The 11386-nt window shown below is 39.7% G+C and overlaps 1 protein-coding gene across 1 annotated transcript; it reads right to left on the bottom strand.

Moving 5' to 3' along the window:
• Nucleotides 1-6450: 6450 nt before the first annotated feature.
• si:ch211-161h7.8 (thiosulfate:glutathione sulfurtransferase) lies at nucleotides 6451-8013 on the bottom strand. Its single transcript, XM_067578362.1, has 4 exons — nucleotides 7811-8013; nucleotides 7237-7359; nucleotides 6996-7158; nucleotides 6451-6666 (listed from the first exon to the last, which is right to left on the bottom strand). Exons 1-4 carry the CDS (start codon nucleotides 7944-7946, stop codon nucleotides 6612-6614), a joined length of 477 nt encoding a protein of 158 aa, XP_067434463.1. The 5' UTR covers nucleotides 7947-8013; the 3' UTR covers nucleotides 6451-6611.
• Nucleotides 8014-11386: the final 3373 nt, after the last annotated feature.

Genomic DNA, 11386 nt, shown 5'->3' with positions numbered 1-11386 from the left:
GCACGAGGGTGTGAATGAAAAATGAAAATACATACTGATGTCTCCTGGAGATAATATGTCCTTGTGGCTCCTATAGAAACAATCAGCCCATAAAGACTCAGCAGCTTTTAACAGCGAACTCCTTCGACAGCACAATTATGATTGTTCCAGTCAGCCTTTCAAATGTATTGTCTCCCTGTAAATTGGTTTTAACACAACTAACAGACACAGAAACCAAAAAGCAGAGATGGTAACTTTAATGAGGGGCTGGCAGTGTGCCTTCGAGCAGTGTCAGTGAGGTTAGCTCATCGGGGTAGGGTAAGTCCGTGCTGCCACCCTGAGAGGTCTGGCTGGCTCTGGTTCTGGACTCTGCTCCTTGCACTCCATCCTTCCTCTCACTTATTCCCAAACCTCCCTGTCTGGCCTGAGTCCAGAAAACAGTGCTGTGGTAATTCTCACACCTGTGTCTGGATGGTAAACATAGTGATCCATCTTATCCAGCTCCTTCTCTCCTCTGTGACGGAAATAGGGAGAAAGACACAGAAAAACCAAAATCATTTTTAGACCTGGCTCTGTGAAAGTAATCTAATAATGGTGATTATTTATATATCTTTTTGTTTAATATCTTCTATTGATTTCTGTATTGTCTCATGCCCTTGAAGACAGTTGGGTTGCAACATGAAGCCAGGGACATCTATAGGACACTTGTAAACAGGTTTTTTGTGTCCCTTGATGCCTGATCCATGCACCAACCTACTGTGTCTATCTTTAACTTAGAAACTGCCTCAGAAACTGTGTGAACGTAAATGGAGATGTTTTGTTGTTCATTCCTGAAGCTTTATAACACGTATCTATGTGCCGTCATTATTGTAATGTATGCCTGTGAAGACATCCTACCCCTAGACTAGTCGACCTTTGAACCATGATCCCATTTGAAACCTTTTTGCTGACCTTTGGGGTCAACTGTAGATATTTCTGCTTCTGTACAGGACTACTTAAAAACTGGCTCCAGTAGAGAGAAATGGGATCTTAGGAAGTGGCATTGGTATGTGTTCTCTCTCTCAGAAATATGATGCATTGCACCTCTGATCGTATTTTTGATATCATTTCAAAACCTGCTCATGCTCTTTTTGTGTTTCTTGAGTGACAAGACAATTTTCCACAACAGCTCAACCCCAGGAGGCTTTTAAAGATTTCCTCAGTCTATAATTCCACTCAGTTCCACAGGCGCTCCAGTATTACATGATTGTCCACAAGAGAGCCCGGGGAAGAAAAAGAAAACTACAGCCACCGATACCAATCACCTTGAAGTCTCCTACTGGGAGCGCAGCAGCAAGTTTATCATAAAATTAGATGTGACAGGTCGCATTGAAGCAAATCATAAAACATTTGAGGTGTGAGCTTGGATAACCACACACACACACACACTCACACATACCCATATGCACACATGAATTATTAATCTGACATGAAGTAGCACACGGCTCCAGTGAATGGTTTGTTTATATTTGTAGAACAGTGCTAATTGAAACTGATTTCTCTCCTCACTCTTTTCTTCGCAGGACCTTTCTCTCATATTAACCTGCATCTGATCCTGTTCTCCCAAAGTCAATGAGCAAATACTCTGACCTCCCTACAAGTCTGTGTGTGTGAAATGGGCATCATCAGACCCTCAAATGCACGCGCACATACACACACACGCACGCACAGGCGCAAGCACACATAGGTTTACTGTTCAGTTGTGCCAAAAATGCCTATATGCTCTGAAGCCATCAGTAAGCATGTACAGTGATGGAGGAGCAAGACAACCTGGTGACATTATCACAAGAATCATAATTAATTATGGATCAGTTAACTGTAGGTGGTGCAGCCAAAGAGGACCTAACTGACAGCAACTGATTTTTTTTTCTTGTTGATTTGTTATCTGGAAATTGTTGTTATAGCTGCCAGGGAATCTTAATTTACGCGCGTCCAAAACCTTAATCGTAAAACTCAATTAAACCCCGTGATAGGAGCCTTATCAGGCTTCACAATCACGCATCGAGAGAGATTGGGGTCAAATATAGTCCGGGAACACAGAGGAATCATTACGCAAAAATGATTTTCCCATATGATCACATATCAGAGCCCATGCTGGACTGAAACAATTCACAAACAAAGCAGCAGATAACAATTTCATAGGCGCAAACACTGAAGAACAGTGGGGATTAAACGCAGAAAATAACATTTCAATTAAGCGTTAAATGATGCTCAAGTGTGTGTTTTTTTCTCCACAAGGCAAAATAAACAGACTTACATACCTGTTACTGTTTACTAATGAAGAATTCATCAGATGCCATGGAGGAAAGCATCATCCGTGCAGAGTTAAAAGTTGTCCGGTCATCGCGTCCTGCAGCGCAAAGCGAGCGGGAGGAGCGCTCGGTGCCATTGCGCGCAGGCGAAGATGAATGTGGGAAGCTCATATAGATGAATCGCACTCACACACATTTACTTCATTTCTCCCCACAGCTCTGTGGCTCTGTGGCTCTGTTGCGGCCGGTAACACGCGTTGAGCTAACACTTTGATTTTCAGCCACACCGGAGGCGCGTGTACACGTGGAGGAGACGTCAGGGGCCAGATGCACGATGAGTACACACAAAAACCACGCATACGCCGTACCCCGCACATAAACTGGTATTTATAAACACAGAATATGCGGTGAGAATGTGCGCACCGCAGGCATTCTTCAGACCAGGCGTACACTTGGTTTTCTAAAGCGATGTGAGGGTGATGTGATGAGGTGGAGATGAAATATAAGGTGAGAGACGGCATTTACAAACGCAATATTGATCAGTCATTTTTGTGTGATTCATTTTATCATTCTTTGAAATTACATGGGAGTCAACATCGTATTTTGCTGTTAATATTCTTTTTATTTGATCCTTAGTTGTGCCTTGTGAAGTCAGTTTAGATATGAGAGCTACAAACTAATCATTGTTTACATTTCAGAGATATCACTGCTGATGATGGCTTACAGGTCCATGTGGTGAATTAATAATATGGACGGTATAAAGAGCCGCACAGCTGTGCGTAAAAGTTGCGCGTAATGACAGCTGTTCTGGTGTTGGAGAACCTCTTAGATGCAACACAATCTGTGAAACTGCACTTATTTCTCTTTGTTTCATTGGCAGGTTTATAGACTGGTGGAACAGGCGGCGAACTGATATGAAAACGGCTGGTTCAGGGTGTGTCTTCATCCATTTATGGCTAATTGTGGGAGTGGAAATGAAGCTCGTGCACGTGCGCCCAGTTCCACAATGACTGAGATTTGTACCGCTCTATAAATATGACGAAAATAATGCATATGCATATTTCTGGCTTTGTGCGTAGACACAGTTTTAGTCCTGAATCTACACTGAGTTTTACTGTATGCATCTGGCCCCTGGTGTCTCCCTGTGCACGCTAGTGATGCAGTGGCAAAATAATGACAAGGTGACCAACGCTTAATTCCAAAAACCTGTTATATTTTCATTACTTTTCATTCAATATTTCGTTTAAATAACATGTAAAAGACCTGTCCCATGGCTGTATTCCTCAGGATGACCCTGAACCAGTCTGGGTCATGCTTTGCTGGAAGTGACATTTGCATAAAAATAGCCTAATGTTGGCCTCATAAACAACTAGACGAGGGGGGCAGCGAGCCTTACTGAGCGTAATTAGGCCAGTGTGGAACTATGCATGGAGAAAAAAAATGTATAAACTGTTACAGCACTGTTGTGGGTCCCTTTCATACGAGAAATGCAAAAAAAGAAAGAAAAGTGCAGATAAAAAGTACCAGGAGCTTGTGTCTTCTATCTCACATTCCCAGCCAATGTGCTTTGTTTTTCTATCTTCTACATGGCATTTTAAGATAAGAGTAATAAGCCCTGCAGGAGCTCCCACATTGCACACCAAATAGGAGCTGGACCAAACCAATGTGAAGTGTACCAAAGGCAGGTGTTATTTTTTGTTCCTCTGTGAACCAATTCCAACATGCAAAGAATGAATGATTTTATTGAAAAAGCTGCAGAAAATAAAACAGACTTTCATGTGGCACTTAGTATTTTAATATATAAAGGGGGTGCAGTTGTGTGTGTGTGTGTGTGTAGGGAATCACAACATTAATCTGTCAGTTGAGGGTCAAATGAAGACCACACAGCTCATATATTTGTATTGATATTTGTTTTTGCCTTTTAAAAAATGACACACTAAAGCAGAGCTATAGATTTTTATTACAAAGCCTTTATTAAAGCGCATTTTCAAAAGCAATGAGCAGCAGGAAGTTAATAACCTGCAGATGACATGCAGTCAGTTTGTGGTATAACTAATGTAAAAGTGTCCAAATGTCCTTGGTGCTCATCGGAAATTTGACACATCCTTCTCCTGGAGAGCAGCACGCTGTCAAATATCTCCTGTGCAGTGAAGAGCTGAAGAGAATCCTGATACATACTGTAGCTGGCAGGAATCCACACTGTACACTTAAAACTGTGATTTTCTTTCTGACAACATTGATGGTGTGGCATCCATAAAACATGTCAAACTCTCCAGTCATTCAAAACACATCCAATAAATTCTCATCTCCCTCACACTCCATTTGTGTATATTATGCAAAATTCAGGAAATCAATCTCAGTTTCCCCTACATGAATGGCAGCTCCTGGAAGTGTAATTTTTTTCTGGAATGGCTATTGCCTCAGTGAGTTGGTGATTTATGATATGGAGTTAAACGTGCAAAAAAAATAAAATAAAAAATAAAGGTGTTTTGGAATAGAGGCACCTCAGGACTGCTTTTTCCACGGTCACTAAAAGGATTGCCTCTGATGTTTAAACCCAGCGTGGGCCATCGCAACCCTTTCACCCTCCTCCATTCAGAGATCATAGACAGAGCATTGATTTCTCCACACACGCGCCTGCTGTACTGTGGGTGTTGTGCAAATAGCTCACATGAGAGGGTACAGAATGGAGAGGTGTGGGGTGATCCGCTTTCACTCTCAATGAGGGATGAATGGACCCTGTGCAGGTCAGGGTCCTGACAGCTACTCGCAGAGCTGTTAGTCACAGGATCTATACCTGTCTAGACTAATACCGGTGTGAAGGTCAGGCCTGAGAGGGCATCGCTATGGCAATGATAAAAGACAGTGGTTGGAAAATGGAAATTAACATTTTCAGAGTTGGTTTAGACTTTGCTGCCATCTACTGGCTGAGAAATTGAACTGCTTATATCCCAAACTTCAAACACAGCATCCAAAATCTGAAAGACATGTAAATTCTAAGTAGGTTTTGAGTAAGTTATGTGTTTAAATGGCAAAACTAAGTATACTTAAAAGTAATAGTGGATGATAGTGAAACAACTCCAGGAATGTCCCAGAAAACAAAAACAACAAACTTGGTAATGACATTTTACAGTTACAGCTTGTTTGGCATCAAGTATAATTTTGTCTTAAAGGACGGGTTCACAGTTGTTCAAGTCTGTCTTAAAACAATATTCAGATGCACATATGAACAATAAAAGAGGTTTTCCTCACTGCACTCATTCCTCCTGTTCATACTAGACGTTAGAAGATCCCCTCCTCATGCACTTTCAGCGTAAGTGATGGATGTGCAGCTGTTATTTTGTGCAAAAATGTATTCAAGAGTTTATTTGAAGCTTATACGAGGCTTCGGCCATCCAGTCTAGTCAAACTAAATTAATATAATCCAAAGTTCAAGTCTTGTCAGAACCAAATTCACTCATGATATCCACTTGATTTGACTAATTTGGACTGCTGACACCTCATATTAGCTTCAGATAAAGTTTTTAATTTTTTGTGTCCTCTATCACTTACACTGAAAGCACATTATGACAGTATGAACAGGAGGAATCATCACAGTAAGAAAATCTATTTCACTGTTCATAACAGTACCTGACAAACTGTGACCCTGTCCTTAAATACCGTTCAGTATCTTAATGTCTTACAGCAAAAACTGTATATGATAACCATTATTATACAATTTTTACTGCATATCAGCATGTAGTGTGGAACTGGGCACAGTAACTATGTCCCACTTCCAAACATCTAAGCAGGCACAGGGAACTATTGTTCCCACAATGCATTGCAAGGAAATGGAAGTACTTGTATCAGATTTCTAATGGTGCAAACAGCATTGTGAAGATCGCAGAAAACAAAAAATAACTTAAATCTCTGGGAAAAAAAACAACATTTTGCTGCCTATTTGTGAAGTTTAATTGTTTGGCATGAATTGGCACATGTATTGTATGATTTAATGTGTGATGTGGGATTGGGAAAAACTGTAGAGACATGTTTAATTTTCTAAAAAATATAATTTTATCAACATCAAGCACACTCACATTAATCATACACAGCATATTCAAGACCTTAACAGAAGGTTCAATTCAGTATCTAAAAAAATGCAACAGGGCAAAGAAGTGCAATCATTCAGGTGATATTTATCTATCAAGTAACAATTTCAAACTGTAAATCATAATCAGTCAATTTAAATTGTACCTGATTGTCACTGAAGCTTAACCAATGTGTCATCTCTCATTTATATTCAGTAGTTTTGTGTTAGTTGTATTTTAATCAAAACATGGGACTGAAGTGCAGAAATCAGCATCATTTTCCTTCTCGCTCAGCCCACTCACTGTACCCTCCTTTATAATGTCTCACCCTGAGAAAAAGAAGCATAAGAGAACAGCTTTATCTTTGAACACTGTGGTTTCTTTTTCTACTGAACAGTCACCTGGCATTCAGTGAAACAAAGCAGCATCCAAGGACTTTGTACTCTATCTGCAGCACCAGAGCTCTACACTGATTAATAATTAAACAAATGAAACGTGTCATTTTCTGCTCTGGGTGGCTCCACTTCAGCCCAGCTGACAAAATTGAAATCTTTTTCTCTTTTTGTCTGGAATTGAATACGCTTTCTTTTATTTGCTCTTTAAGTGTTGACTATCCTCTCACTGTGACCTTTGATTGGGTGTATCTGCCTTTATTTACCTGCTAAATCCCAGCTGACGGGCGATGTCCAGTGCTTTGGCACTCCTGTTGCCACTTTTGCAGTGAAACACCAAGTTGTCGTCATCTTTCCCGGGTGCTTTCACATCAAATTTCTGCTGAAAGTGCTCAGGGGATAGCTTCAGAGACTCCTCCAGACTGCCCACTAAATGCACACAAACAATATAACAGTAAAAACAAATAGAAAACCACTCTTTTTACACCTGCACGTTTTCACACTTACATGGGATGTTGACAGCATCTTGGATGTGTCCAGCCTGGTATTCATCAGGATTTCTGACGTCAAAAAGCTGAACGTCATGATTGGACAACATGATCTTCAGCTGGGTGTAGGTGACCACTGAGGCTGAGGAGAAAATATAAAAGATTACAAACACTTCAATATGAAACTACAATCATTTCTGTGTCAAATCAGAGCCAGTTTGGGCAGCTGTAAACATTTTAACTCACCATCAATTTATTTAACAATAACTGGTGTTAATTTAGCATCTATTGCTGGTAAATGTTGTTGTTGTTGTCTGCTTTGAGGGTGAACTAGACCTTTCCCTGTTTCTCTAAACCCAGGCCACTGACTGACCATTGTTGTCCATTTGAAACAAAAAGGCCAGTCGACCAATCTCTCGTTTTAACACTAACCTGCCAGATTTAAAATACTGTAGAGGCACATAATGCTGTAACTTCACCACTATAATAAACACTATAATACCCAGCAGAAAGTAACATGATATGACACGCAGGCCTACAGGATTATTACAGGGTTTTAAGGTGATTCCTGTATATCAGGAAATATGTTTTACCGCTGTCGGATGCAGCTCCACATTTTGGACTAGAGGTTGTAAAATCCCGGAAAGCTGAACCGAGAGTCGGGTAAGATCTGCGATTCACTTTCGCAGCAGCCTGGCAGAAACTTCGTAACAGTAAGTGAGTCGGCATCGTGCAGAGGGTGCGTCATGCAGGCTGCTGCAATGTGTACTGGAGTCCGTTTCACTCACTTACGTCTTAGTCCCTCCCACTGAGGATGCGTGGAGAGACGCAAAGAAGCCACGCAAGGAGAGAATAAAAGAGAAATGAGACGTCCTTTCCTTACGTGAGGCGACATCCACTCACGTGCACTGTTCTAACACTGATGAAGGTGCACAGTTATCACTGCCAGAGCAGCTGTTTTCTCTCTGTGGTCTGTTACCTGTTTAATAAACACCTGCACATGACCTTCATATATTGTGTCCTGCTCAGAGACGCATGAACCATTTCTATACTGGCAGAATGCGTTTATATTGTTTACCCATTATTTGCATCTGTATTTATTGATATTCTGATTGAAAATTCATTATTCGATAACTCTGAATATGATTAAGGTGTCTTGAACACTGGAGATTATTTATTAGGCAAAATGTTTCAGAGGAAATGGAAAAGATGTAGCTCATATCGAACCCGACGCTCAGGAATTTTTCGCCTCACATGTGATTAAATGGAAATTGTAGTTTAGTGAAATTTATTGAAAATTTTCCGGTACAGGATAGAAACACTCCACACCAGACTCTACAACTAAAAAAACATACAACAAAACAATACAACAATATTCTTATTTAAAATAATAATAATTTCACAAATGATCACAAATAAACTTATGATTATATAAAATATCCTTTGTTTGTTAGAATTTATGAATGAATTAATACATTTGATTATTTAAAAAACACATATAACACTACACTGCAGTCATTACATAAACTAAAAATCACAGAGGATAAAAACACAATACAGCCCAAAGACTTATTTTCATTGCAGTCGTCTAGTACAAGAAAAACAACAAGACAGCAAATGAAGACAATACAATCAACATATAAGTAGCAGGCGGTGGGGTGTCAGCATGCTCATGTTTTCTTGGTCATAAAAAGTTAGAATTAAAATTATATGCGACATTGTACTTTGTAATTTTATACAGTATATTTTTACAGTTTACTGAAGGAGCATTTAAATGTTAATAACATTAAAATGATCCAGTCCAAACTGCAGTCAGGACCACAAATTCTCAACCTGTCAATAAGATTTGAAATACGAATTAGTTCAGCCTGTTTGCTCATTACTTTCATCTTTGTCCTGTTACAACCAGAAACGCCTCACTTTCTTTCTCTCACTTTGCCAATAACTCTACAAACACCTCCATCTTGTCTCCAGCCTGTTATCTATGCAAGTCACTGTGGAGTTTTATAATCTGTTCTCGTAAAGATTTGAAGGTACATCATCTCTAAATTAAAGTCTATCACAGACTCTGGTTCAGGACGCAGACATCCATGTCTGGTTTTGGCAATTGATAAGAAAGCCCTGGTGACAGACAGCTACTTAATTTTCTGCAAATTTTGACCATTTCTCAGAAAATGTGCTGTCAGAGTGGGACCGTGTCGATGTTTATACGCAGTTTGAGTATCCACAGTCTCAGCTGATTTGTGCATTTCAGATGATATCAGCTGGGAGTGAAATAGAGCAACAAAATACCCTGTAGGCTTCAGCTTGATTTTGTCTTTCCCAGACATCTGAATGATTTAACTCTTTCCAGCCTTCAGTGCTGCTCAGATCCTATTGTTTAATCAACAAAGTAAGTAAGTAAGTAAGTAAAACTTTATTTATATAGCACCTTTTTTAACACAGGTTACAAAGTGCTTTACAGTGACATTGGGACACAAAGAAAATAGGACACAAAAACCATGAAAGACACATTCAAGAACACATACAGACATCTCACACATACGAACACAGCAAGCATACAGTCATCACCCAGAGCACACACTTGAATTCATGAAATGTTATGAGAAAGCCAGTCTAAAAAAGTAGGTTTTTAGGTGTTTTTTTGAAACAGTCAACAGATTCAGCTGATCTGACTGAAGTGGGGAGATTGTTCCAAAGTCTGGGTGCCAGGGCAACAAAAGCACAGTCGCCTTTGGTTTTAAGTTTGGCACGTGGTACGGCCAACAGGTTTTGGTTGGAAGACCAAAACAAAGGTCCTCTAACCACACTTTTTTGCTTTTATATTCACACCAACTATCTGTTTTAATAGGGTTTCCCTCTACTCTGGTGAGTTTTGTCTTTAAAAAATCTTTGATTCAGTTGCCACCTATACATTTTTCACCATCATTACACACTTTCATCATTTTGGCAGCCTCCCAGTCTTCAGAATTGTACTGGTCAGTAAAAACAGCTCTTCCATCACCACCCACCACCTCTAGATGGAGGAATATTGCACATAGTTGAACTCATCTCCCCCATGGTGCAGCTCTTCCCCATCTGATGGCACAATTCAGTCATTGTGAGGGAATGCATTCGGTGTAGCCTCATTATCACTTTTTAACCTAGCGTTCATTAAAGCACCTCTTCCCTGATTCTCAAACTCTCTGTCCCCATACAGCTGCACTCTACAAAGTCTCCACACACACAGCAGCTTTGGTGTTATTTTTCCACTGCACAATAGTGTATCATATCCTTCTCACAGTGCAGTGCAGGCTCAAACAGCTATGTTTGGATTTGTTTGAGCCTGCACTGCAAACGCAATCATTAGCACTGCAAAAATAGCCATCCATGTTTGGTGTCTGGTTCCACGGAAGACCACGTCAAAACAACCATATCTTCCCTTGAGTTTCTTGTAGCCTGATGTTGTGCTCAGGGACAGACAAGAAGAAGAAAAAAACACTGTCTGCTACCTAGAATTTTGTGTGTTTTTCTGCATTTCACAAATCTTTACTTTTTGCTGGAGAGTTTGACCTCTTTGGGCTCTAATGAGTTTACAGCCATGCTAGTTGCTCTGTGAGGCCTTACAGCGGTGCTTTGAGCTAACAATGCTCACTTCAGTATAACAATGTTCACATGTGCATGTTTAGAAGGTTCAGTGCTTACTATGTTCACCATCTTTAGCGTTTAGCAAATAACAGCATGTTAGCATTTGCTAATTTACACTAAACAATAAGTACAGCTGAGGCTGATGGCCTGTATTTAAAATACATAAAGTACAGTATACATTTTTTAAAACATAACTATAGTATACAATAATCAAAATAAATAAATACAGTAGAAAAATAAAGTTATGTACAATAAGACAAAATAGGACAAAGGTAGATCTTTATGAAATTCAGATATGCCTTCAGCATCCTTATTGCATTTGACAAGAAAGACTTGCTGTACACATTTTGATGAGTTGTTAGCGAGCTTTAGTTAACAGTTAATGTATTCTCAATAAAGCTAAGTTGCTGATTGAGTAAAAATTGTTTAAATAAATAATGTTAATCTAAATAACTGATGATTAGCAATATTAGACCAGCAAACACATTAAGTTGTGAATCTGCCATATAAATCCATCTGCATCTCAAAGACTACTACCGTTA

The sequence above is a fragment of the Thunnus thynnus genome, chromosome 21 (genome assembly GCF_963924715.1).
Source record: "Thunnus thynnus chromosome 21, fThuThy2.1, whole genome shotgun sequence".
Classification (NCBI taxonomy): domain Eukaryota; kingdom Metazoa; phylum Chordata; class Actinopteri; order Scombriformes; family Scombridae; genus Thunnus; species Thunnus thynnus.
Note: the sequence above shows the minus strand (reverse complement) of the source record. Positions and strands in the feature narration are given on the sequence as shown.

Coding starts and splice junctions, on each gene's coding strand:
- si:ch211-161h7.8 (XM_067578362.1), bottom strand. CDS start 7,946: ATGCCGACTCACTTACTGTTACGAAGTTTCTGCCAGGCTGCTGCGAAA. Junction 7,360..7,810: donor TGGAGCTGCATCCGACAGCG/GTAAAACATATT, acceptor TTTTCTCCTCAG/CCTCAGTGGTCACCTACACC. Junction 7,159..7,236: donor AGATGCTGTCAACATCCCAT/GTAAGTGTGAAA, acceptor GTGTGCATTTAG/TGGGCAGTCTGGAGGAGTCT.